Source organism: Scatophagus argus, chromosome 18 (genome assembly GCF_020382885.2).
Source record: "Scatophagus argus isolate fScaArg1 chromosome 18, fScaArg1.pri, whole genome shotgun sequence".
Lineage (NCBI taxonomy): Eukaryota > Metazoa > Chordata > Actinopteri > Scatophagidae > Scatophagus > Scatophagus argus.
Genome location: NC_058510.1, coordinates 14,907,927 through 14,935,916, shown reverse-complemented (window position 1 = coordinate 14,935,916; position 27,990 = coordinate 14,907,927). Strand labels below are relative to the sequence as shown.

The following is a 27,990-nucleotide window of genomic DNA, read 5'->3' as shown; positions in this document are numbered from 1 at the left end:
CTGGGGCGGAGTGTTTGGAGGTTGGCACAACACACTTGATGTCGGTGCTTGAGAGAGATGTACAACACCGGCTGACTGTCAAAACAGCTGGCATGTTGCAACACGCCACATTTGCACTTGAATGTGTTCACATTGGGGTTTCCATAGTATAGCATTTCAAGTATGTTACACAACATGCTGACTTGATAACAGGAGAAGTGATGACAGATGTGCACGGCTGCAGTTGCATGGCCCACTAACAGAAGACAGGGAGGAACCAGAGCTCCTTTACAACACAGGACAATCGATTAAGGCATGTGTGATTCGATTGTTTGACGCTTTTATAAATGCAGTTTCTCCATTCCAGGTGTAGCTAAGAGTAATGGCCACAAGGCTTTTTGCAATTATTACTTTGCCAATTAAAGCAGCTCACCAGAGACTGATGGAGCTGTTGTTAGTCTAATTGGTAGCCACAGGCTGTGTTGGAGTCTCAGTGCTCTGACTATGACATTAAGCTTTCATATGAACAAGTAATCACAAGTCCAGTCTGCTTGTCCAAATCTTCTAAAGAATGTCTCATTATTTGACAAACAGTCCTGAAGTTTTACTTTTTGTTGCTTTAATTGGAGTTTCTCACTGTGCAGTCTAACACTAATCTTGAATTATCCTCGGGATCAATAAAGTATCTATCTATCTGTCTATCTATCTATCTATCTAACGCCAAACACTTTGACAACTAGCCTGTTTTCACATTCTTCTGCTGAAAGAAGAAACTTCCTCTGTGCTCACCTTAAATCATAGTCTAAGGTGAGCATATAAGCAAAAGCAGGGTTACACACAATTACATAAGTTGTGTTTCATGATAAGTTTTGTCTTTGTTGAGGCCACTTTGGTCACTTTTGTTCAGTTTATATTACATTGCCATGGCTTCGGTTTAGTTTTTAACCAATTTATAGACCCACATATAGACTTCAGTTGCACAAATTTATATATTACCTTCTTCACTTTTGGTTAAATAAAATCCTGTCAAGTCTGATGTCAGGAACTTGATATTTCCTCAAATGCAATTCATGTTTAATTGTGCCCGTGCACAAATTGAGCTCCAGCTTAAGTACTAAGTTATGAGTAGAAACAAAGTGTGCACCTTCGTGCCCTTCGCCCTTTCGCTCGTCGTCCTTCAGACAGCAGGTAAAATCATCAGTGTTGTCCCACTTCACAGCAATGACAAGGCACCATTTGGCTAGTAGATGTTTGACCATGTCCCTCGGCACCAGCTGGCACTCAAACACACTTCACATTTCCCTCCAAAGTGAGCCTCCTGTCCCCCCATCCATAGTCCCAGGAGCTGAGAGGAGGGAGGTGGCAGTAAGGGAAGGGGGAAATCGAGGGCAGGAGCTGTGAGAGGAGGGGTGGGCTAACAGGCAAACACTAAAGGTTACCATCCCCATTTCACATCAAATATCAAGGACACCAGTAATTACTGCATACAGCTGAGAGGTTCCGACATCAGCACAGGGTATCTCTTCTATCTGACCTTGTGATAGTCTGGACTGAAATGCTAGAAGCTCATACTGGAAAGGGGACTACAGAATAAAGGGGGAGAAAAAAACTTGAAAATGACACTCACTAATTACAATGCTCCCAAAGTGCAGTGTACCCTAATTGTATGTCAGGATGTGTCCAGTTTTTCTGTCTCTCTGGATTTGTTACCATTGCTCCGGTGCAAACACAGCCTGCTCTCTCAGCCTACCTTGTTGCCAGTGTCACAATGCAAGTTACAGACCCCACCAGCCATCTCTGTTGAGTTAAATTTATGTCGAAGGTTAACTGGAAATACACAAAAGGACAAAAAAAGGATTATGATGGGGAAAAAAAAGAAATAGAAAACTCATAGGAAACAGAGATGAAATCCACAGCGCTTATTAACATCCTCCTGTTACTCAGCGTTGCGTGTGGCTGAAGCTGCAGAATGAACCAGGGGTGTGAGTGTGTGAATTTCTGCTTGTGTGCTTTGTGGGTGGGCACAGGGCCGGGGCTGCATGTGCTGGCTGGGCTAATACCGAGTCAACTGGGAGAATTTGATCCCTGGTTTGGAAGGCCAGGCGCATTGTTAAATTCCCGGATTAGGCGGCTGTAAAGGGAGGGAATGTTAACTGCGCTGGTCAGCAGGCTCGGCCGGGATCAGCGTGTTTATTGAGGCTGCTCCGAGCGGCTGTCACCGACTGATAGCGTGAGATGACATGACGCCCAGCCGTGTCGCTCCCCACTGACCCACATATCACACCTATGTACAGAAAGACCCAAATAACTGTGCTAAAATCTGCCATGCCTGTTAATTAATTCTCACAATAGGTCAGCCAGAAAAGGGCTAATGTCAGGTATGCTTTGACTGCATGTCTGCATTAGCTGACAATTTGGAGCTATGTTCTAGAAATAAAGAAATAAGCCAGCTGTGACACCTTCTCGATATCAAACCAGATAAATAGCACACTCTCTATGAATAAATGTTTCTAGAATATGTTTACAGCTAAGCTCAAAATAAGAATCTCAACAATACAGTAGACCTGTGCTAAGAATAGCCATGATGCAAAGCTGTAACTGTGGCATGTATGAGGTGTGCATGTCTCACAATGGAAGCGAGGAGTGGGAAGTCTCCAACCGAGAATGATCAATTAGGAACTTGCTCAGGTAGCCCACTCGCTGTCATGGCTTATTTGGGTTGTTGTTGCCACTGCTGTTGTTTATTGAGCCGCAGCCATTAGAGTTTGTTGGGGAAGAGGTGGTGTTGTGCGTCTGCGCTTTGCCCCCCCACTCCCTCTTGTTTTTTTCCCTAGGGGAGGCGGCCATGTCTACAGTCATTACAGGCAGTGTGTTTGAGGTGAGCGGGCTGCTGTGTGTCTACACTCTGCTCTTCAGTCTTTCGAAAGCCACCCGCTCTGCTTTGCTCCTGCCTGCCTGCCTGCCTTCCTGCCTGCCTGCCTGCCTGCTCAGTGTAGGTCTGTGTTGCAGAAGGGAGGCACTGGCTCGTGTCATTGCTCTCAGGGGCATTGCTCTGGCCCTGTTTGTCTGCCTGTTTACCTGTCTGCTTTAGTCTGCCAGCTTGTCAGTCTGTCTTTTTGTGTCATCCTGCTGCTGCAGCTCAGTGGGCCTCATGGTATCCTGCTGCACGGCTTCAAAATGACATTTGCTGAGGGCTCATAGCAGAGAAGTTCACACACTCTCCATTATTAGTCAACATCTTGTGCTGTGGTATAGCTGAGTCTTAGTCTGTGCTTGTTAGAATAGCTGCAAAGATCCCAGGGCGGTGCCTATTAAAATGGGTTTAATTTAGTTTTAGGAAACCGCATGTTGTGATGTACAAGAGGCCTGTTGATATTTTGTTTGCTTGAAGGATGCAAAATAACTAGTACATGTTACTGCATGTACTGCAATACGGAGGCACAGTTCTGATGCACTTAAATGATTTATATTTAAACTGTTTTATACCTACTCCACTATATTTCTTTAGAAACTATTGTACTTTCTAATCATTACAAAAATTTATGAGCATATAAAATAAAATACATGCAGAATTACACAGTAAGTTAAACTACAAACAATATAAATTGGGTGTAATTAGCTTTACTGCAGTCAGGTACAATGTTTACATGTTAATGCTTTGGCAATATAATCCAATAGTATAATACAATGCAGTATTCACAGAGTGCATTTTGATTGATGATTATGTTGATAGCAGAAAGGTTTTTACAAAATAAACTAACAAGATAAAATTTTAATAAAAACTTACTTGTGAGTTTTAGAATGGCTGGTAGGCTGAGTCTGTTACATTCAGACAAAGCCAAGTTAGCAGTTACCCTTTTTTGTCAGTCATTATGTGAGACTAAGCTAACTGGCTGGTAACTGTTGTTTCATATTTAGCATACAGACATTAAAGCGGTATCGATGTTCTCATCTACCTCTTGGCAAGAGGGCAGATGAGAGTATTTTCCAAAATGTTGAACTATTTCTTTATGGAAAAGATTTTATAACTTTTCCACAACTGCCAGTAGCAGCGAGCGCACCAGACAGTAGCAGAAGGTTTAAGGATGGCAACAGTAATAATAGAAGATGAAGTTTAACATGTAAAATAGTGGTTCTAGCAGCAGTTTTTTTTTTTTGTAATAGTCTAAACAGCACTTATACAGTATGCATCAGCTGTAGCAGTAACAGTGGCAGTATTTCAGCTAGCTCATTACCTCATCTACCTTTTAAAGAAGACTTCAACCTTAACTAGTCAGGCATCAGCATCTATTTGACAAGCAATTAAGACCATTAGTATGTGCAGTTTACACTTGGTATATTTGTTTATGTCAGTCCTATTCCCCAGAGCCTGAGGTGGTGTGATGGTATAATTCACCACTCAGCCTCTGTTCCCGGAAACCGCTGCTTGGAACAACAAGCCTCATTGGAAAGCAGTCATGAGATATGAATGAGTCATTCTCAGCTAGGCAGAGGTATCTGCTGAAGGGAGGGTGTGTGTGTGTGTGTGTGTGTGTGTGAGAGAGAGAGAGAGAGAGAGAGAATCTCTAACATTGATGATTATCATCTGATTGCTGCACCAACCAGTTGATGATGTCCAAACAGGAACACGTGTTGTTTTATTGCAACCTTAATGATTATTTTTTGATCCCATGTTAGCTTTGTTATTGTTAGTTCAAATGGGAACTGAATCCTCCAGTGCATGGGTCACCCTGGATCAAAGTGTTCACTCAAGTGTTCACTCTCAGAGAATATCTATTATGTAAGCTTGGGAAAATGGACTTACAAGGTCTAAATGAAAGGGGCTAACATGGTAACGATTATGCTAAAGAAAACTCACAATGGAACATAACAAAAGCAATGGCATAATAGGTTATGAAGGGAAACAAGGGGTTTCAGGATAGGATTTCCTTTTGATAGGGAAAGAAAACACGTAAAGTGTGGGGACAGAGGGAGGGCGATGGGTGGGGGGGGGGGGGGGGGGGGGCGACCTGTGAAAGGAAATGCCGATCAAATAAATGACATAACTGTTCAAAGTTCAGCAGTGTTCACTGGCAAGTGAGGTCATAGTGGGAAGGATTTGTTACTTTGGCAACAGCAAGCTGTTAGCCTGCCCACTATCTGTGTCCTAATGTACAGACAGGCGCTGAGTCAACAGAGCTGGTGTTTGGAGTCAACCTTTAAAAGTCATGACCTTAGCAAAAGGTGCAGTGGAGCTGATGTGTTTCCTATACAGCACAGATACCTAAAGTTCACACTCTGCATTAGCTGCTGTTGATGAGCTCTCCTGACAAAAACACAATTAAAATAAAGTAGCACCTCACGATAAAGATTTTCCAAAGTTCATTCTTCATTCTGGCATAAACTTTGCTTTGATGACTCTTATCCTGTACAAGGAAGCAGAATCTTAATGTGAAGACCAAAGGCTTACTCATAGGGCTGCTGCTCCAGTTTCACTTAAATGTGTCACATTGACAGTCATCTGTGACAAACGTAACCATGTGGAGAAAAAAAGTCCAGCTTCATGTACCTGTGGAAACAAAAGCATTTCTCCTTTCTTATACATCCTTTGTATTCCTATTCAACCTTGTCATCAGCAACAGCAGCAGAGGAGTCAGATAACTTTATCCGAAACTGATCTGTGACCCAGATCTGCGGCAATAAGCGATAGATCTCAGTTTGGATAAGCATGATAAGCAAGCAGTGGAGTCACATTGTTCACAGTTGTGTGAGGACAAAGACCCCCCGGGCAGAGGCCTGCCGCCCAGGTCACTGGCTGAGAGAGACATGAACTCAGATAGCACAGTGAGGAGGGTGACTGACTTTATGTTGTAAAACACATCTGGTAACAGAATGGAAAAGAGCTGCAAATAAATAAATAAATAAAATAAATAAATCACACACACATGTATATATATATATATATATATATATATATATATACATATATATAAAATCTATAGGGGATGAAGAATGAACCAGGATCAGTTATAAGCTGAGATAGTTCATGGTGAGGGTTAATGAATGACTGTAAGGGTTCTCACATGTATAGGAATGCAGTCATATGTCTGTGTGTGCATGTCCTTGAATGCAGAGCAAATAGGTACTATGTAGCTTTAAAAAAAAACAGACACTTTTACTTATTTTTTTAACATGTTTGATTTCCAAGACTTTTGAATATTTTTTTTCCTGTCTACAATCTGAATTATACTGTGGGCTGCTTTGTCTAAAACAAAGTCAGATAATTAACGCACTAAAACATGAACCTTAGGTTGAAAAGAACATACTGTTGCAATCATTTAGGTTGTTAGTAGGTGACAGCTTAAACAAAAGTAACCTACTACTACTACCTAAACAACTAAACAACTAAAGCTAAACAACTTCCTGAGGGAAATGAAGTGCCGCAAGTCTACACAGAAAGGAAAAATCAGGTGTCTTGTTTTACATGGGAGGTGGGCTGGTTCAGCTGACAAAAAAATGGAATTTACGCAAAAGTCATCCCACAAAAAAAAACAAAACAAAATAATTTAACCTAATTTTTTCCAAAAGTTCTAAAACTGTAGTCATGCCAAGTAACAATAACTTCCCTGTGCCCTGTGACAGGAATGTCAAACAGATTACAGCTGATAGATTTTCTGCAGCACTGCCTGTGAAACTATGAGTCAGTGTTACTGTTTTTTATTCATGCACAAGGAACAAGGAATTCAGAACTGGGCAGTAGGAGATGCCGTATCAGAGTCTGAGAACACCATATTCAGCTCAGTGTGTTCATGGTCATGGTAACCTGATCGTAACCCCCCCCCCCCACACACACACACACACACACACACACACATACACACACAGACACACACACACCAACTCCTCTTTCTCTCCAACACTCAAAAGTGTATAATGAATACATCCCAGTTCCTTAATCGGTGGGTTGGGTCTGTGTTTATACCGTGGACTCGATAAATACCACCCTCGAAACAGCCAGAAGGTGCTGGTTCCCACAGAGGTTGGCAGAAAATAATAAAATACTTAACATTCCTCCACCCGGTGTAATGGTAGTCGCCTTTAGTGCAGGGCTGGCATCACTAAAGGGAAAAACAACTCTCAGCCCCTGAATGTACCACCCTGTGTGAAACAATGACTATTGAACTGTCCAGCAGATTTTCCAACACTTTTTGGATCTACCACCGAATTCAAAAAACAAAGCCCGACTTAAAATCTTTCACTGGCACATTGTGTTTCTGCTTCTTCTGAATCTGCAGTTGATAGGAATGAATGAAACTTAGTTTGGAAGGGTGAGTGTACCTCTGCTACCTTCACTGTTTACAGAAATGGCTATTTGTTTCATTTGAAAGAGAGATTCCTGAGGGCAACAAGAGTTTCTCTGTAGATAAGAGAAACTGACTCTGTTGCTATTGAGTGAGAACCTCAAGGCCATATGACACAGCCTGCATGGTCACTGGTAATTTGCTGTTGTCAAAACACCACCACCGCTATACACAAGGTTACGTATTTCCATGCACTTACTTAGTTCATTACAGTGCATTCTGACTGCTTCTCATGAACTGATGTTGCCAATTTTTGAGAAAATGTTTCACAGATTTGATGGGAGAACAAAAAGGGTTTTCATGATCATTTTAGTCCAAATCCCTAATTTGTCTAAATCTTTTTATTTAAAAAGACTATGTTTACAGTCATATGAAACTCAGATTCTTAGGTTCATTTACTTGCTATTCCAGGTAATATGATGATGTGCTGGTTCATTGTTGCTTGAGCACTTAATGTAATTGTGTATACTCTGTTTTGTGTGGAAATGATGGAGGCACTGGAAATCTAACACATCATCGTCAGGGGTCCATTTGGTTGATATATAGCCATCACTAAGCAAACTCTTTCTTTCTCTTTCTCTTTCTCTTTCGTTATCATCTTACTTTGAATAGAATGTAAAAGAAAAAATAAACAAGACTACAATCGTGCTCAGATCTGGAAAATCCCTAGAATTCAAATACCGACGTACTCACACATCCCTCTGCATTTCATTCAGACACACAAGGCAACCTTTAGTGTCTGTATGAGATACACTGGCCTTTCAACTAATTCTTGTAAAGCCATCCATGTCAATATTAGATGCTGACTGAAAGTCAGGTGACATATTATAAAGAGCGACAAAGTCCACAGTGGGGGAAGGTTGTGGTGGATGGAAGGGGTAAACACAAGACTGCTGTTTGTATCCCATATATGAAACCAAAACTCAGTGTTGACTTATTTACTTATGTAGTATACTTACTACGTAACATAACGGTATGTAGATAACTAGGGTTGTCACTCTGTATAACCTGAGACTGTCCCATATAAAAAAATAAAAAGCACTGCCCATTACTGAATTAATTCAGGACACAAGTTGTCCCATATTTTCATGCAGTATCTATTTGGTAGCATTTAATAACAGACATAATAACCTGAATTCTTACGGTGCTTTTCAAGGGCCCCAAGGACACTGCAGACAACACTGTAACACTGACACAGTGTCTTTGCTCATGCAATATTGCTGTTCTTCTCCCATAAATCCATCTCAGGGAAAAACAGGCAGAAACCAACACATTTTTAAAAAAAATATTGTACACAATATGATATAGATGCTTTAGGAGCATTAGAGCCAAGTACGGTGATGAGCTGTGACAGCCTGTTTTTGATTGGCTGTGCAAATTGGCTGTTCAGCTAGTCTGAGCATATTATTCATTTTGGATGTATTTAAGAAATCAGCGTTGATTAACATGGGGTCAATGTGGACTGTTGTCTATTAATAAACAAATAGCTCAGGATGTCTACCTAAGACAAAGAAGATACATTTTATTGCAGGTTTTGCACTGTGTTGGAGTGCAGTGATCGGGGAGGAACCTCCATCATATTGGAGGTGGACAATATTGATTTCCACCCTAATATATCAGCAAGCTGAAACACTGGTCTGTTCTGAATGCAGGCACACAAACCAATTCACAAACCTCCATCACCTAACATCACAAGAGCTTCCTGACTGATTGCTTTGTCCTATATATGTCGCTCAAAAACGCAGCCAAAACACACACATATACACACTCATGGGGTCCACTCTTCATCCTCAAGGTCAAGAGCTGCTGGGAGGTGGAGGCTCCTCATTGACGGCCTGATGGAGCTGACACCACACAACCCATTGTACACACATGTTGATCTGTCCCCAGACGTGGCCTGACAGCATCACATAAGGCCGACAGCGCACTAAACCATCAATGCATTTCAATGAGAGGATCTCACTGTTCACCTTTGTGTGTGTGTGTGTGTGGATGCATATTCCTGTAGTTGTGAGGACAAAAATCTGTTTGCATAGTCACATTGTGAGGGCCCACCTTAATTTATAGGGACAAAATGCAAGTCCCCACAAGGTAAATCATTAAATATTAGAGTGAAGAGTTGCTTTAAAGTTAGGCTGAGGTTTGGGTTTGGTTAAGATAAGGGTTAGGATTAGAAAAGTGATGTTTATTGTTATGGTTAGGTGGTGGGTAAGCCTCCAGGAAAGTCTATGTAATGTCCCCAAAAGTGACAAAAAGAAGACTGTGTGTGTGTGCGTGCATGTTCTGGGAGGGGGGGGGGTGTTGAGTAAGAAATGTGACAAGTGGGGGGATTTGTAACAAAGCTAAACACATTTGCAGGCTGGACAAGCCTCAGCTCTGTGGAGTATGTAATCCAAAACCAGGCCAATGATTATCTCCCCTCCCCACAAGCGCTGACTCAATTCTGATTTATGATTCGAATGAATATCGATTTTCCAGGAGCTCTTTTTGCCTCCACCCCCTTCCCTTGCATTTCTCCGTTTAACAAAAGAGTGAATGATGTATGTGCATTGATTTCCAATCAATTATTTTTATTCTCATTTTATTTAAGCTTGGACAAATTTTCAGTGGCCCCCATGGAGAGCAATGCATCTCTATCAATAGTGCTGCACCTCATTACTAACTGGCAGTCTGATAGTAAGCAGGGAAATAATGACAGGACGTTTAATCGTGGGTCTATCACGTCTTCTTCCACATCGTTGGGCCATGAATTTGTTTATGCTTCATTTCTGTGACACTGATAAATGAAGTAAATGAACATGATAACTCCATTGTTCTCCAGTATGTGACATCATGTACCATTGTTATGGTACCCCAAGATGCCATAACTTCAGAACCAGATTTGTCTTGTTTTTCTACATTTTCTACATTCAAAGATTTGCAGGGTTGTTTTTTTTTTTATTAGAGTGGATTATCTAGTCAGTCCGTTTTCAGAATTTCGCTATTTTAACATTAATTTTAGTTTTATCATGTCCTCTCTGACGCTAAAGTCAGATAAATAAAAAAAGATAAATAAATAAATAAACCTCATGTCATCATCAAGGTCATCTCAGCTTTGGCATGAAGCTTACATTTAACAGAGGACCTCTGCATTACAAACTGAAAATGTGGAATTTGAGACAAGTGGGCATTTATGAGGCAGCAAAGTTGCCATTTTTATAATTTCAAATCTGCCTCTCACAAGAACCCCTTGTGTTATGGAAGTGAAATACTAATGAAGTACTAAATTGCTGGAGTGCCCAGCAGAGGACTCCAACTCAGACTTTGTGTCAAGTTATCTCTCTTCACCTGAAATCTGCTAACATAGCAGTGCTTATGAGTCAGAAAATCACAGAGCTGACTTTAACAGTGACACATAGATCTGCCTGTCATATCACATGACAAAGTCCCAGAGTGTGTTAAATTACGCAAGGGTGCGTTTAATTACATAGTTGTACTTTAAAAATTCAAAGAATATTTAAAAATATACTGAATATTAATCTCATTTAGAGTGAACAATAAATTGAAATTAATATTTTCAGTATTGATTAATTATCTCAATTAACTTGATTTGTTTTGTAAAATGTCAAAAACAGTAAAAGATGTTCATTCTTTTCTAAGTGACTGAGTTGCATCTGACCAATACTTTAAAACTCAAACATATTCAGTTTACTATCATGTAAGTCAAATAAAAGCAACAAAACTTCACACCTTAGGAGCTGTTTGTCATTCCTCCATAAAAGAGTGATATTAACTATTAATTGATTGTCAAACGAGTTGATGACTAATTTTCTGGCATTTGTCTGATTGATCAGTCAGCTAATCATTTCAGTTTAGAGAACAAGCATCAGCTATAGACCATTTTCCCATAGGCATTATGGAAAACCATGCAAAAGTGAGTGTCGAGTGCATTCAGAAAAACCCCTTAGAACAACTCACTAATTGGGTTGACAGTGATGCATTAAAATGGGTCATCCTGTAATTGCTCTTTCCTGTGGCGACTGGCTGGGCTGGGATTACATAACGATGATAAAGCTGCGGACCTGGGCGTCCAAGATAAAAGGTGCCATGCAGGACTCTGTGCATTCTCTAAATGCTTCATCTAACAGGTCTTCTGAAGGAAGTGATTACCGCAGCGCTGCCCACTAATGCTCTAGCGGGACCCGACGGTGTACTTTGTTATTCATCAAACACATACAGTTTAAGCCTTAGCAGCTTGGAAAATGCATGGATAATGAATGGGCATGTTATTGTGCAATGATAAGCATTCTGTTACATTTCATGTGGTGACAAAAGAAGTTTTAGCAGCTCTTGTAAATGGACGTGGACTCAGTGAGTTCTTACTCTTCAAAGCAAAGTGTCCATTGAGTCCTAGAGGGACATAATGAATGGCGCCATTAGTAACATAAAAGAAAAGTGGAATTCCTTTGCAGGGCTACTGAGGACAGCTCCAGGCTTCACCAGGCATCCCATCACCATATGACTAAATCAGATGCTATGGGTGACAAATACGGCCTCACAGTTGTGAACAGTACAAAGGACGCTCAGTTGTCTACTCAGGCTGGCAGAAAATACTGCCACTTGGAAGACAATGTGGCTCCTGTGTAGAAATGTTGTTTATCTCATCAGGCGATGCCATGCCGGGTTGTGCTGCAACTTAATGCTGTGAACTTATGCAACAGCAGAGGATGAGACGCCTCTGTGGCACGCGAGTACTTCAGCAAAGCGGAAATGATAAGAATAAGTCGCGATGACGTAGTGCCATTGCCAAATATGTGATGGAATGCTACTGGCATAGAGAGACATTCATAAGAATGGCTTGCTGTACCCAGACAATAGTGGAATTATGGAAGTTTTATGCTGTGCATCTTTCTGGTTTACTCTGATATGTAAAAGTATGTCATGAAGAATCAAAATTTGGTTTTGGACCTGTATTTGTACCTCTAAGATCAAACTCAAATCCCAAGTTAAACAAGTCAAAACTCAAATTAAATCAAATGAAAACTAAATTTCACTAACTTTGCAAATTATTTTCATTTTGTACCACAGTGCTCCAAATGCCTAAGTCCTAAAAGAATAAGACAGGGAGAAAAAAGAATAAAAACAGAAGTTTATTTTTCACTTTTGTGATCAGTTTTTGCTGTGATATAGTGAACAACAAGTTCAACATTAGTTGAATGTCTGAGTAGATGAGGAAGCTGTGGTGAGAAGAAAGCAAACACTCACTCACTTTTCTTTATCGACCCAATACTAAACCCTACTGGCAAAGTCCTTGCCTTAATTATGAAGATTAATGTATTCTGGGCAGAAATAACCTCTAAATTCCTCAAATCAAACACTTTTAACATATGCTCATGTCGGCGTAAAAGTGCAGTCACATATAGGCATTAAGTTCTACTGCTGCTTAAACTGGCATATGTGGATTCATTATTCTGGTCTAAAATGTTTTTTGGGAATAACTGGCTGTTAAAATATACAGGATTTTTCTATGTATCATAATAACTAAACTGGGGTAAAACAAATTCCTTAACTTTGGGGAGCTGCTCTGGAATATTAATTCAGCTGCATGCTCTTTTAAGTGCAAATTAGGCCGAAAAGAGGAGTCTTATTTTAACTAATGACACACTGCACTTGTCAAACCTCTGCTTAAGACAGAGCGCAACTTTGATGCATACTTTTCAGCCTTTCAGTGTTAGAGCAGAAGTCTGTAAGCTCAGTCAGAGAGAAGTGAGGACTACTGCTTCCTCTAAACTTCACATGTTGTGCTGATAACACAATCATATCCTGCCATCCATTAGTCACTGTGTTCCGAGGAACCTTGTTACTTTTAGTGGCTGATGTCAACACATGCACTTCAGCACAGTTACAGCCTCGGTGAAGTCATTCCCTCAACCAGTAGTGTTGCAAGTACCACAAGTGACAAAGTTAAAGTGAAAGACTGAGATGTTTTCCGCTGAAGAGGAACAAAACAGTTTCAGCTCACATGCGCTATCTGTGGCGAAACACATCGCGGACAGAAAAGCCTTCAGAAGAGGAACATCATCGGCTTATATACATGCCTATAAATAACCGTCCAATCACCGACGAGCCGCTGGTAGTTAAACGCACCAATTAAAAGGAAGTAGAAACCAAATGAAGTGAGGGACCGGCCGTGATTGGCTAACTGTGATATCATTTGAGATCCCTTACGCTACTCGTCGCTTATTGGCTGATACCCTGCAGGCGTAATCGTGCCGTGTGGAAGGGGGGGGGCGGTGGGGGGCGGGCTTCGAGGTTTGAATAGGGAAGTTTGCAGAGCGCAGTTGTTCCCCATCCAGTACGGTGCAGTGTTTGCAAACACCTTGAACGCAAGCGAGAGAAGAAGGAGGGGACTGACGGACGGACTGCTGCTATTGCTACTGCCGCTGAAAGCAAGCGCTTCTCCGTTTGCGTCGCCGGGGACCGCTCTTACTCATCTCACTGGGTGTTTTTCTACCTGAGAAAAATATTTAAGTGCAGCTAAATAGCTTAAAAAAAACAAAGCTTTGGAGAGAAAAAAAATGGATGTTCTACCCATGTGCAGCATCTTTCAAGAACTTCAAATAGTTCACGACACGGGCTATTTCTCAGCCTTACCGTCTCTGGAGGAGTACTGGCAGCAGGTGAATATATCCTATCAACTGTTTCCTAAGTCTGTGTTTGAGCTTGTGTGGCAAAGCGGAACTGAGCACGCTTATTTTTTTTGATTGAATAGGCTACGCACGGCGGTGCTTAGTGCGCCTCAGAAGTTAAAAATGCCATCATAACGGTTGTTAAGGCAGGTGCTCGGTGCTTAGACGGCGCCCGGCCACTCATCACAGTCTGTTTCGTTATGAAGTTTTTTGGCAGGCTGAAGTGGATCAGTGTGTCAGTCTGACAGCTGGAGTCGAGGCTCTGCTGCGCCAGGATGAATGGAGACAGTAACTCAAGCGGCAGCGGCAGCAGCAGCAGCGGCGTGCTAGAGCTCTTACTGCTCTGCTGTACGAGCATGGCTTCTTTCAGCGTGTGCTTTAACTCCTCACACAAGTGTCTCAGCCTGCAGCAGGAAGTGCATTTTCAGTCAGGCACCAGCCAATTCAAAATAAAACGCAGTTTGTTTGTTCGGGATCAGAAATACTACAGCGTGTGATGTGTTGGTTTTCTTTTATTAGATATTCCAGTCTGTTTTATGAACTTTAAATGTGACAGAACATTTTAGCAATATCCTCATCTACTCCACAACTCCAGTTTGCCTAAACATACATCCATTTGCACCCTTTTTGGATTTGAATGGGCTCCTCAACATGACACTATCGAATGTCAGCCATGGCCAATTCCTGATCGCATGAGTAGACACCAACACAGCTGGAAAATGTCTCTTAAGGCTGCAGAAGCTTAGCGGAAATTATTTATTCTTCACTTGCCTCATCAAGCCTGCTGTCTCTGAGTACCACTTGAATCGTCCTTGCTTTTTTAACTTTTAATAGCCTCTGAAATCAATTGGAGCGAGTGTGTGTTTTACGGTGCGGTGCGGGGGATAGAGCGTCTGACACTGAGGAAGGATGTGATTGCATGTCAGAGGTACGCATGAGGAAAGGCAGCTGAATGGCTCATGTCGGGGGGGGGGGGGGTGTTGTGCGGTTTCCTTAAAAGGACACTGAATTTGTTCGAGGACTGAGATGACAATGCACGTTCAGTGCTGGGCTGCGCTCAGGTGCAGCACAGTGGGAGTTTAAAAGCATGACAGTCGATCCTGATCACGTGAAGCTGAGGTGGCTGGTGCTTGTTGTGATGTTGGACATGAGGCATGTTGAAGTGAGGGAGGTCGGGTTTAGCCAGGTGAACCTCTTGTATGTGAATTTAGGATCATGACATGCACATGCAGACGGTGAATGTGTTCAATAGGTCTGCACCTAACTTTGATCGGATCATTTTCTCAAGTCCTTACGAAACATCAGACAGAATAAAATGTCTGTCACAACTTCCCATGGCCCAAGGTGGTGTCCTTGCATCACTTGTTTTGTCTGACCGACAGCACAAAATCAAAAAAGGAAGGAAAAAATGTATGTCTTAATTTAAAGCTGATAATTGTGAGCCTGATACCTACACTGAAGATGAGAAGAGCAAGAACTTCAATTTCCTGCTGCAAACATTTAGCAAATATCACAACAAATAAAGCATTTTGGGGAATGTGCACGTGCATTATTTAAAAGGATTATACACACACACGCTGTCTGCTGGTGTGAGTGACCTCCCCTCTTCAGGGCTGCTGTTTAATTCATTCATTCTGACACTGTTTTCTCATTCAACCAGACATGCTTGGAGTTGGAGCGCTATCTACAGAGTGAGCCTTACGTCTCCACGTCCGACCTCAAGTTCGACGGCCAGGAGGACCTCTGGAGCAAGTTGATCTTGGCCTGCGGGGACAAGGCCAAGGCCGAGTCTGACCCAAAGCTTCCCCCGGCCCACGAGGAGGACAATCAGGACAGCCAAATCTTGGACACCAACAGTGTGAATTCTGACGCCAGCAGCGAAGCTTCAGACAGTTCTGAGGAGCTCTCGCCCACACACAGCTTTACCTCCAACCCTCTGGGCTCCGTCTTGGTTGGCTCTGGACCTTTTAGCCCCTCCGTCATTAGCACTCCACCATCCTCTCCGGAAGCCAACTCGGAAGCTGGCGGTGTGACAAACAACTGGGTCGCCGCGCACACCGAGTTGCACTTGCCGGTCAAAATCAGGAGCAGCGGGGTGGCAAAGAGTACGGAAAAGACGGGACTGATCTGCGGGGACGCGTCTCCGGACGGCAGGAGGCGAGTACACAGGTGTCTTTTCAACGGGTGTCGCAAGGTTTACACGAAGAGCTCCCACCTAAAAGCACACCAGCGCACTCACACAGGTGAGTCTCCAACACCAGTCAGAGCAGAGGCCGCCTCTGTATGACGACCATACATGACATGTGTAAACAGAAAGCCGAAGAGAGAGGATGAGGCTCATCTCAGCTGTTTAATTCATTCGCGGAGCTAAAATAGTTTTTATTGAGTGAATGGCAGAAGTGCTATTAATTTAGTCTTCCACCTTCATGGCATTGTCCATCCGTTGTGTAATGTAATTAAAGGTCCACATTGCATGATGTCCTCAGCTGGAGCGCTGTGAGTATTAGCTCTGCATGGCTGGATACCTAAACTGTGACCTAATCTATCTGGAATGTGACTGACTGAGCCAGCGACAGAGAGAGGGAAGGAGGGAGGGAGGGAGCAGGGGGGAGGGGTTGCACATGGGAGATAAAAGGACTTCAAAACAGATTGAGTTTCACCATGGGAAAGGGGTGAATGGGCGGGGAGCCAGGGGGCACTGGGTTGGAAGGGCTTTGAATGGTCATTTGAGCCTTTCTTATTTTTGATTAGCAGTGTGAAATTGCATGTGCGGCTTTTTTTTTTTCTTTTTTCATTTGACATATACTGCACCTACTCCGCTGCACAGCATCACTCCTGGCAGCGTGTTTCGGGTCACAGCAAAAGACAGCCAGCGGTCCAACAGGTTTGCTGGAATCTGGACCTCGATTGACTTGTCAGCACCCACATCATCTTGCTTCCCCCCAACCCCCACAGGGGTGATTGATTTTAACGTATTTAAATAACAACGGTGCAGAGGCAACCAAGCTGCACCCGAGCAGCAAAAACCTCCCCTCGTGTTTGTATCTGAATTTCAGCTCAATTAACCCTTTCCTTGTTTGCTCTGCAGGTGAGAAACCATACAGGTGTTCGTGGGAGGGCTGCGAGTGGCGTTTTGCACGAAGCGACGAGTTGACCAGACACTTCAGGAAGCACACTGGGGCAAAGCCATTCAAATGCAGTCACTGTGACAGGTGAGCCTGGATGTTTATCAGCCAATAACGTCACTGGGCTCTCGATAAGCCCGGAGGTGAACGTGCGCTCGTGATGTGCATTTTTGTTGTCGTGATCTACTTTTCCGGCATCATCCAGATAATGAGGCATGTCTTTTAAAGACTGAAAGTGCTTGATGTATCATATTCAAGAAACTAAAATTAGAACCTGACCAAAACATCAGCTGGGCTGCTGTTGTGGTAAAATAAAAAGTAAATCAGCCTTTCTCAGTAGAAATTTGTTGGTTCTGCTAATGATTCCCAAGAAACTGCAAAGCATGGGATCATTTCGCCCAAATTGCTCACTTTTTCTTATGTTCTGAAGCGTTAATGTTTCAAATCCCTATGGCATAAAGCTAATTACAACACACGTCTCCCTAAATCATGTCTCGCTCACCAAAAGACGATTTTCTTTGCCTTGCTGTTGACTTCCCTTTCCCCTCCCCTCTGTCCCCAGATGTTTCTCCAGGTCTGACCATCTGGCCCTTCACATGAAGAGGCACATCTAGAGCGGGGCTGACACCAACCAAGCAAAGCAGCGAAGGAGAAAGTTTTAAGAGAAAAACAAAACAAACGCTGTCTCCCGACCAGTCTCTTGGTTGAACTGTCCCAGAGCAGAGTGGGGGGGAGTGTGTTCCAGCCAAAGCATGCCGTTTTGCACCATAGTGAAACCCAGTGCCTCCGGGACCTCTCTTTGGAGAAAGGCGCTCTGAAGGTTGTCTGTTGCAACAAGAGGACGAAATCATGGATGGGGAAGAAATCTTTTTGATTGAGAAGGATTTACACACACAAAAAAGACAAAAAAAAAAAAGATAAAAGACACACAAACAAAAAGAGTGAGTGATTTGTATGTATGGTGCATGATGTTTTGGGGACATCTCCCGGACAGCAGATACACTGGTACTTCACAGAACTGTCAGAGGTGAGCATGTGTGCACTGTGAATGTCTGAGATTGGCTGACCGGCCCCCTGGACAGAGAGAGGAGGATTTTGTCTTTTTTTTTTTTTTTGAGGGGGGGTTGATGGATGGTGTGGGGCTGGTACCAATGTTGCTGTGGACTGAGTGGGTTTTCTGGGGGAAACGTTCCACTTGTTTCTCCTGGTGGCAGTGTGAGGATGGTGCAGGATGGTAGTTCCTGCCTGTCTTGTCTGGCACCCAGACTGTGGGGGTCCTTAGAAGATTTTGAGGCCTTGGGTTCAACCAGAGAGAGAAAGTGGATTCTGGTCAATGACCCAGGTACCAAAACTCCGCCCCCCGGTCACTGTATGACAGGAGCTTTTCTTTTTTTTTCCTTTTTTTTTTCTTTTTTTTTTTTTGGTGTTTTTGGTGCAGCTACTAAATGTGCAATGTGTTATGTAGCCTGGTTTATTATTTTTTTACAAGCTACAAAGCTCATTTGTAGTCCAATTGTATAAGCTGTGTGCTTAGAGGTATAACACAACTATAACTTCAGTATCATAGACAGGTGTTGCATGGTTTTAGGGTTTGTTCATTTCATGTTTCCACTGTAATCAGGACTGCAAATAGTTCCAATAAAAGTGCAGCTAAAGTGCGAACGGTTAAATGTTACAATATTGTACATAAAGCCTTGATGATTTCCTCTTTTATTTTTACAACTTCATCCATTTCCTCCATTCTGGTCTCTCATCTGCCTGGAGATTTCACACCTGCTTCCTCATTGCTTCATTCATCTTATGCCTTGAGGATTAGTTTAGATTTTTTTGTACTTTCTTTTCTATCTAATAATGCACTGTTGACCTTAATGGTGCCTTATGCAAGTGACTTAGCCCTGTGGCAGCGGTGGTCACGTTTGTTGTATGGGTGATTTGACAGGCTTGATCAAGGCTCAGCTGCAAATGAACGAGCACCTCTTTGTGTTTGATGACCGTTCTTTTCATCCTTTCTGGCGGTTAATTGTATTGTTAAAATGTTAATGTTCAAAAAGGAAAAGTACCTTTTTTACTCTTTTTTTTGTTTGTTTGTTGTTTTTTTAATCAAAACATTAGTTCGTATTAAGGCAGAACATGTAAACAAGACAAATGCTGTATGTTTGGAGCACTTAAATTCATTAATTAAAGACGTTAACTACTGTGTAGTATGTACTCAAGTCCATCACTCACAGCTCTAAGGTACCAAACGACCAGAGTAGGTAGACAAAAATGGATGTTAATGTGTAATTCATTCAGTGCTGCTCCTCTTCCTCGCATCCCTCCCCATCTTCCCCATCCTCCCTGTCCCCTTCTGTCTCTCCATCCTCAGAAGTTGGACTGAAGAAAAAGCTAAAGATTTATTGTAATTAACAGGCTGCAGTCAGACAGGCCTCGCCTTGTACTGCCTCTCAGTAATGAATAGCTAAAGGCTTTGTTGGCATGGAATCTGTCACAGACTGCTGACTGTGTAGGTTGGTTATTGACCTGTCTGGGGGAGCGTTGTTTTAGCCAAGCTGCAACAGTATTATGAGAACTACAGGAGCGAGGTGGGGGGGGCTCTTGAGAGGAGATACAGATCAAGCATTGACTGCGTATATAGAAATTTGTCTGCCAAAAAGAAAAAAACCCTTATCGTATCTCCTTCAAAGATGAATCTGTTTTGACAAAAGCTGGAGACAGTTGTAATAGGGATTACACTTATTACTGATTCAGGATCAGGTGATCTGTGCCTCCCAGTCCAGATCAGCGACCTTGCTGTAAGATTCCGATTGCTGCAGCAAGTTGCTCCGCGGCACGCTACGACTTATGGATTTCAGATCAGCGGCCGGAAGAGATGGGATGAGTACCAACTTGAAAGTGCTTGCTGCAATAGATTTGGGAATGCTGGCAGTGCCTTTTGTGGGCAAAGGAAGGGAGCATCCATTCTGTGGAAACGGCAGCCAATACTGTTCAACTGGCAATTGAGCCTTGATTAAGCCCCATGTTTGCTCGCATCTTTTACACGTTTCATCATTTCTTTCATCCCACTACTCGTCTGTCACAAACACACACAGCTCTTTGTTCTCAACTGAATCTTTGTATAAAAAGAAAAAAAAAACAACTTTTGTAAAATTGTTATGTTTATGCTTTATGAAATTTTTATTTGAAATTGTTTTGCAAAATTGTTATATTTCTGTATGAATGTATTTTTTATTGGAATAATAAGAAATTCTTATCTGACTTGGCTTGCTTCCTTTGTCTCATTTGTTGATTCTCCTCAGTTACGCTTCTTTTTTCTATTTTTATTTCTTTTTTCTTTTTGTTTTTTTTGGGTCCCATGGGAAGTTTGCAGCTTTTTGAGTATGAATGGCTGCTTTTCAGCTGCACCCTGCTCTCCAGTAATATAGACACAATGATGCTGGGGTCAGGATGTGAAAATCAGGGGTTCATATTTAACATTTTCAACTGTGTCTCTTAAGAAAAAAAAACAAGTCTGAAACACAAATGTTTTCCAAACACTTTGTGAAACAGTACCTGCTGCTGCTGCTGCTGCTGCTGTTAAAATGCCTCTAAATGCCTCTTCCTGTCTTGTAAATACCAGCATGAAAATGTCTCTCGCGAAAGAACAAATTATAACTTTGGAGAAACTGGTTGCTAAAGACAGAAACCTGACGCACCTCGCTCCCAGTGGCAAACATTCAAATTTAGCTTTTTTTATTTCTTCCCCTCAAACACCCTCTAGAAAAGTTTCTGTAAAATCTCACTGCAGTGGTTTCAATTTTGAGAGCGAGTGACTGCTCGCTCCTTGGAGCTAGCTAGCTCTCATCAAAGCAGTATAAATAATTTATCTCCATCTCTTACAGCCCATGGCATTTAATTAGAGAGCCGGTTTTATACATTTGTTAGATAATTACTCTACTTGACACAGATAATGATACAAAACAGCAGTGGATAAACCAAAGAGTCTGGTTAAAGTTACAAACTAACAAGAAAATTAGATTTAAAACAAAACCAAAAACACAGCCTTCTTCTCTGCTCCCCTGCTCACGCTGATGACCTAGAATGGGCAGGCAACTTATTAGTTCCTCTGATTTTCAGTAAAAGCTCTGTGGTTTATAAATGAAGCTTCGCCCGCAGTTGGTAATTAAGCTCGCTTTGGAGAACCTCCCAGCTTTGGAGTGGCAAAGTGTGTTGTTTTTGCCTGAAATGCCGCTGCTCCTTGATCTCTCAAAACTGCTGCCCCACTTGATTTCTCAACTTCAAATCTACCTATGATGCATAATGCATGGCTAAAGAGCAAGGCAACCAGCAAAGCAGCATTCAGAGTCCAAACTACTCACTTGACATGCACAAAGAAAAAGTCCTGGAGGCTCAGATTCCCATTTTTTTAACCTCTTAAAGGAGTAAGGCACATGTTGCATTTAATTTGTGTGCAGCTGACTCACATCCTCACAATCTAAGTGGAACATCCTCTTGTGAAGTGGACCATCATGGATCAAGTTTCTCGTAAATGTGGCACTAAGATCACAGATATCCTTTGATGTCTCCAGACTGCACATTCTCTATATGCTTTCCCACATTGATATTGTAACACAGTCTAAAACCCAAAGGATTATGGGAAACAATGAATCACTTTTAGCTTCCACACATCTTATCTTAATGTCTCAAGGGGGTGTATAAGATCCAGAACTGTGTCCCATGATAGTGTAATGGTTTGGGTAAATGTTGTGGCTAATCAGCAGTAGGAAGTAACTACATTTGCTCAAGTACTGCGCTAAAGTACAGTTTTGAGATGCTTGTACTTCACCTCAGTATTTCAATTTTATATACAATTCAATGTATTTACATTCAGTAGTTATCTCTGCTTACAGTAGTTTGTAATGGCGGGGTCTGCCATTCACACAGTGGATTCAGATTGTCTACCAACTCACAGGGCATTCACAATAATATATAATTTGATAACAGCATGTAATAGCGTATTTTGACCTCACATTTACTTTCTAAGAGCCTGAGCTGGTGTCTGGGAACAACTGGACTCAACTACCTAATTGTATGTAGTTCAAACTAGCTCCACCTAGACTGGCTGCGACAGTAAGTAGCCAATTTTAAAGGCATGTCTATTTTCATACGTTACACTGAGCTGGTCCCACTGAAGAAGAATGAGCATGTTATTCACAGTCATTTCAATGCTGTCCTGTGTCCACGTCAGTTGTATCACTGAATCTCAATGAATGTGACTATCTCTCACTACATAATTGCAAAGGGATTACTGTTTTATCATTCCCTTTCAAGCTGAAGGCCTTCCAATTGTGGATAGTAAAATAAATCATTATCCAAAATTGCTGTGAAATAACAGACGTGCTGCAGGAGTGAGAGATTGCCTCATCTGAGTCTCTCTCTCACTCACTCTCACACACACACACACACACACACAAAATGGACTATGATGGAGGCACACAGTGAGTTAAATGAGGGGAAATAATAAGGAAAGAGGAGGTTATCAAGCTCTGAGCCTGGTTCATTCAGCCAGCCAGACTGCAAGTCATCACATATGCAGACTTTACTCTGAAAGCTCCAGCGTCAGGGCTTTCTCACTGCCCCCCCACCCCCCCTCTCTCTGTGTTAATGGAGTCTATTAGGACTTGGCTTGTAGGGGAAATGGGACTGAAATCAGAGGTCAGCGACCCTCCTTTTTGTTCCTGGCTTGCCAGCACCACAACCGCAGTCACCATCACTGTGCCATAATCATCATCATCACAATCCCCATCATCATCAGCCTCATCATCACTGATGCTATCTGCCTCCCCTATACTGTCATTCCCCATTTCAGTTCTGACTGTCAAGGTTCTCATCAAAACCACAAATATCATCAGCACTATTGTTGTTCTGCTGGCCTAATGTTACTCCTCCTCCTCAGATTCCCCCTTAAATAATGCATATTTCCTTAAACGAAGCTCCATAGTAAATTAGATTCTACACCTAATTACCATGTTGCAATTAGCAAAAGAAATGAGAGAGGATCTAAGAACATCGCCCACAACAAAATGTGCCAGATTAGATTTTTTTTTTCCATTCTGTTTTGTGTTTAAGCTCCAAAAATATGTATGAGAAGCTGCAGCTCATTTTGTCTTTCAACACAGATTAATTTCTCACTGAAACTATAAGAGCATCAGGTCTTTTGAAAATTGAGATGCAATCCTCTGAGATTCCTGACACGCCACGACAGAAGCAAAACCAAAGCAGAGAGATTTGTGGGCGACATATTGTAGCTGCCGGGGGTGACCAGGAAACCTCTGCCAGCTGATGTCACTAAGCATGACCTTGTTTCAGAACTCGCAGTGAACCAGCAAACACATCTGAGTGCTATTGAAGTACAAGTTCTCCATGGAAGGATTAGACTTTGAATGTTTTATAAATGCAGGTCTGCTCAATCACACTGAGTCTAGTTGAAGAGTCATTTTGTGCCTCATTACGGTTCAAACCAGCATCACGAATGAGTAAAGAAAATAACTTATTGCTGCTTATTTTATACACCAACAAAAACTATTTCATTGTCAGGTAGCCCACTTTTCTTCAGCCAGTTGTGTTTGCATGGATGGATTAACTTTCTAGGGGGCTCCCAGGGTGAAAATTAGTAGTTAGCCATCTATTGGCTGCCATTTTGTAAGAATTCGATTGAATGCAAATTCATGTCAGTCATTTGACTTATCTAATTAAGTTATCAGTTTACGCAAGGCAGTCTGTTCTCCAGTAAACTATTTTGTCACTGTCCTGTGAAAACCATGCATTTCCAATGTGTCAATTTTTCATGAGCAGAGAAGAACAACCATGTTATAACGTTTGTGACAATGCATTTTGTAGCCTGTCTGGTGAGGTTGTAAATAGATCCAATGGCTTTATTGAAGACCTTTCATTTTGTCAAAAAATATCAAGACCCATGGTTTTCACTGCATAGCGGTAGTTTATTAAAATTTAACAGGTTGACATTTAAAATTCAATGTGTGTGGAGTGGCTGGGATTTACCTTTCTCAAATATTCTAAATGTATGCAGTGCAATGTATCCAATGTATGCACTGTCATTGCCAAGGGGCTGACCAGTCAGGTACATGCCAGCTTACATGTCTGTCAGACTGCTTTGTCATTTGAACAACAGAAATTTGCAGAAAGTTAACATAGTGAACTTTTAGCATGACAACATGATTGTGCTGACAGTTACTAAACTAAAGTATTGAATTATCGGCCAGCTTCAATGGAGACCTTCTGGTTAGATTGTATGAATCTGTTTAAATTAATGAATGTAAAAGAAAAATCATGATGCATTCAGCTGGCAAATAATCACATGATGATTGTGACAACTGTGCACAGTGTGTGAGCATGTACCCGGAAACAGACACACATGTGAGTACTGTAATAAAGAGACTTGGGGACAGAGTGACAGAGGAGTCTCCGGGTTCACACTCCGTCCTCAGAAGATGTAACTCCAAAGCTCAAGGTAAATGAGTCCATTTGAATAGAAATCCGGGTCAAACTGGGTCACAATCGTAATTGTCTCTGTAATTAGATTCACTCTCCGAGTCTCTGGCTTGTGTCAGTCCTGCAGACAGCACCAGTGTACTCAGGAGAATGGACCAAAATACACTGTTAGCCTGTGGAGCAAGGGGTCGAACGGTCAAGAAGAGGTGAGGACAGGCGAGTGCACATTCCCATATAATGGTCCCTGGTGTAATGATGTTTTTGTCCCTGCCCTTTCCCACTCTCATTAAGGCATTCTTGATAGGTCACAATGCTTTCAGAACTATAGATGCAATGCTTTGCCGGTTTATATACACTAATGATCCCAGTTGTTATGTTACTGTCATGGCATTGGCTGTCATTCTGAACAATGTGTTGCTATGTTGCTTTAAGTCGGCGTCAGCGTGTTGACCAAAATAACTGCATTGTCACTTCATACCTCTGAAAGGCTCTGTTTTCAGCCCACAGTTGGGCTCCACATACACAAAGTGTTTTCTTCAAACCTCGCAGTCGCTAGTCTACACTATGAAGTGCAGAAATTTCATTTGCAACGTCTAAGCACAATGTCAAGTTTTATAAATGTTGGCATAATTTTCAATTTCTAGTGCCATTATATAGGTAGCGAGAAGAGACACTTATTAGTTGAAGTCGAGGTCTGAGATGCTTTGAGAAGCCCTCTTCTCACTTCCACAGGTTAACAGTGTGCATTTGCATTAATCACCATGACAACTGCCTCCTGACTGTGTGTTAATGCCTGGCAGAGAGAAGAAGAAAGCAAGCAGTGGAGAGATGGTGATAGCCTCTTGACAAGATGTGTTTTAATTTCACACTTTGTGAATATTTTCACTTCAGACTTACTGTAACATCCCGCTTTGCTCAAATCCCAATTACTGTAGGAAAATATGAGGTCATCATAGCAGACAAGTTCTATTACGTTTTCCTTTTAAGTCCAGATCTGTCCACTTTATCTGAGTCTTAGAAATCCAGAAAATCAAGTATTACAGGTTTTCCTGTCCATACACCATTTTTTTTTTCATCATGTGCAGAGTGGCCGAAGGGTACAGCAAATTGTTGAAGTGAGTGTTACTGGGATTAGTAATTGTATTTTACTTTTTTTTTAAACTGAAATCTTTACTCTCTACTAAAAAACTGACATTATATTCGGGTGGTAAAAGCACACACATGGGCCTGTTAGTCTTGAAATTATCATTAGCTATCGGAAGAATTAAGTTTGTTAAATGACTGTTTACTTTCTTTTCATCCCAAGTATGTAAATGCAGCCATGTTAGGTCAGTCATCAGGTTTTATGTGTTTGATATTTACTTTCACTTCATCATCTCTCATTAAAACCTAAGGCTACAAACGAACGCTCGTGCAGAATACTAATCCTCCTCTCTCTACCTCCATCTCAGGAATTAATTTTGCGACACAAACCAGTATTCTTTGGACTAGACCCTAATTAATTTTTGGTCACACTAATTAATTATCGACTGAAAAGTGACGAGCATGTAGGATATACTGTAGCATGTGACGAGCAAGAGGGGAGATAACATAGTTGCCGCTTGCTGTCAGAGGCAGTGCGTTGATCCACATGCAAAACGGTGTGGAACAGTATGGAAAGAGAACGTGGTGAAAAGCGGTTGTGTCACATTTTGAAAGCCTGAACTCTTAGCTTAGTGTGTGACTTGACTGTGTTTATTTTAACTTTTAAACTAAACCTCCCACATTATACCGTGGCATAAATACACATTAAGGCTGTATTAGTGCTTCATTCCCCACAAATGCTGTCAGCAGTTCATTGCTCTTATGGTAGGTTACACATATGCAAATGGGCTTGGCAGCCACATTGGAAAAAGATAAATTTTAGGATGAGTCAACAGGGAGAAAGGTCATGCTCTTCCTATTTTTGGCTGATGTGCTATCTAGCATATTTCAAAGATTAATTGCAGCTCCCTGTAGAAAAAGACATCTGTCCTCCAATTATTAAACTGATTGTTTTGTTTTGCCAGCTTATTCTCTGGGTCAAGGGGGTCCTGTCGTAAAAAATAAATGACTAAGGCTGTGGACGGACTCTCTCGCATGCTGATGCCTAATGCTTCTGAGACAACACTTAGGAATGTTAAAAGGTTTCATAACCCTGGATCGACATTGAGGCTAATGGTAAGTATTCTCTGAGCAGCCCTTTAGTATTACAGTCAGCTTGGAAAAAAGCAAAACACAATACTGTGGTTATCTCCACTTTTGCTGATTTTCATGCTTTGGTGTTTTATCATCAGGCTGAAACCAAAGCGTTTATCCTTACTTCTTGACATTTTGAAGATAGAAGGCTCTAAAACCAAAATGATAAGCTCTTTATGGAGATGAAATTTGTTTTCTTTTTACCACAGAAGCATAAATCTTAACCATTTTTAGTTTATGTTAAGGAAAATTCTTTACATTTGCAGTCACAGACCGCTTCCTTTCATACTACACATGGTGCTAAAGTCTAATCTAAACCTACAGTGGGATTCCAGCTTGATGTGTCTGAGTGTTGTATGTAACCAAGGGTTAGTCAGGCTTGCTGACTGCACCATGTCACGTCCAATCACTGCAGCAGACAGGCAACAGGTTACTTTGCATTTTAATTATGAGAAGGTCAGGCCAGGGTTTGTTCGGCAGCGTTGTGCTTCATGTGATTAAACATGCACCGGACGCATAATTTATGGAGCACGAGGACGCTTTGACCCCATCATGATTTTACAGTCTCCCATAAGCCTTTGTTCGTGCAACATAAATAATGCCAGCAATTTATGGCAGAAAGATGAAGGCTTTTGGTGGGGGAAGAGGAAAAAAAATCAATCATATATGTTTAGGTAATTCCATTAATTCTGTTTCCTCAAAATCATACTAGTCACAGCCTTTTTCTTTGTCACACTTTTGTGTTCTTGCCAAAAGAAGCAGGAAACGTGAATGGTCAAAGAGTAAAATTCCCACAGTAAACTTGCAGTGGTAAATTCCTGTGATGTTTCTAGTTTCTGTCACCCAACAGATTTCACTGTGGTTCTCATTATACATTCCCACTGAGCTATTTCGAGGGCCAGTACACACACACACACACACACACACACACGAGGTGAAAAGCTACATAGCTGACATGGATTACATTCTGTAGCTTCAGAAATTCAGAAACATGAGAGTGCCAACCAACCAACCCTCCAGCACCCCAACAACAACAAAAGTTGCCCCTTTATTCCCAATTTATTTCCCATGGAATACTGCTCTAATTCACAGCCACTTTCCCTTGTCCTTAAAAAGCTTACAGAAGCCATTCACTTTGCCTCAGAACAGTAGCCTGGCCCAGCTCCATAAGAT

At 41.8% G+C, this 27,990-nt stretch overlaps 1 protein-coding gene across 1 annotated transcript; it reads left to right on the top strand.

Annotated features, from left to right (window-relative positions):
* Positions 1–13,621: 13,621 nt before the first annotated feature.
* Positions 13,622–20,367, top strand: klf6a (Kruppel-like factor 6a). Its single transcript, XM_046371585.1, has 4 exons — positions 13,622–13,978; positions 15,648–16,230; positions 17,076–17,199; positions 17,675–20,367. The coding sequence occupies exons 1-4, from the start codon at positions 13,877–13,879 to the stop codon at positions 17,724–17,726; spliced, it is 861 nt and encodes a 286-aa protein (XP_046227541.1). The 5' UTR covers positions 13,622–13,876; the 3' UTR covers positions 17,727–20,367.
* The last annotated feature ends 7,623 nt before the right edge of the window (positions 20,368–27,990 follow it).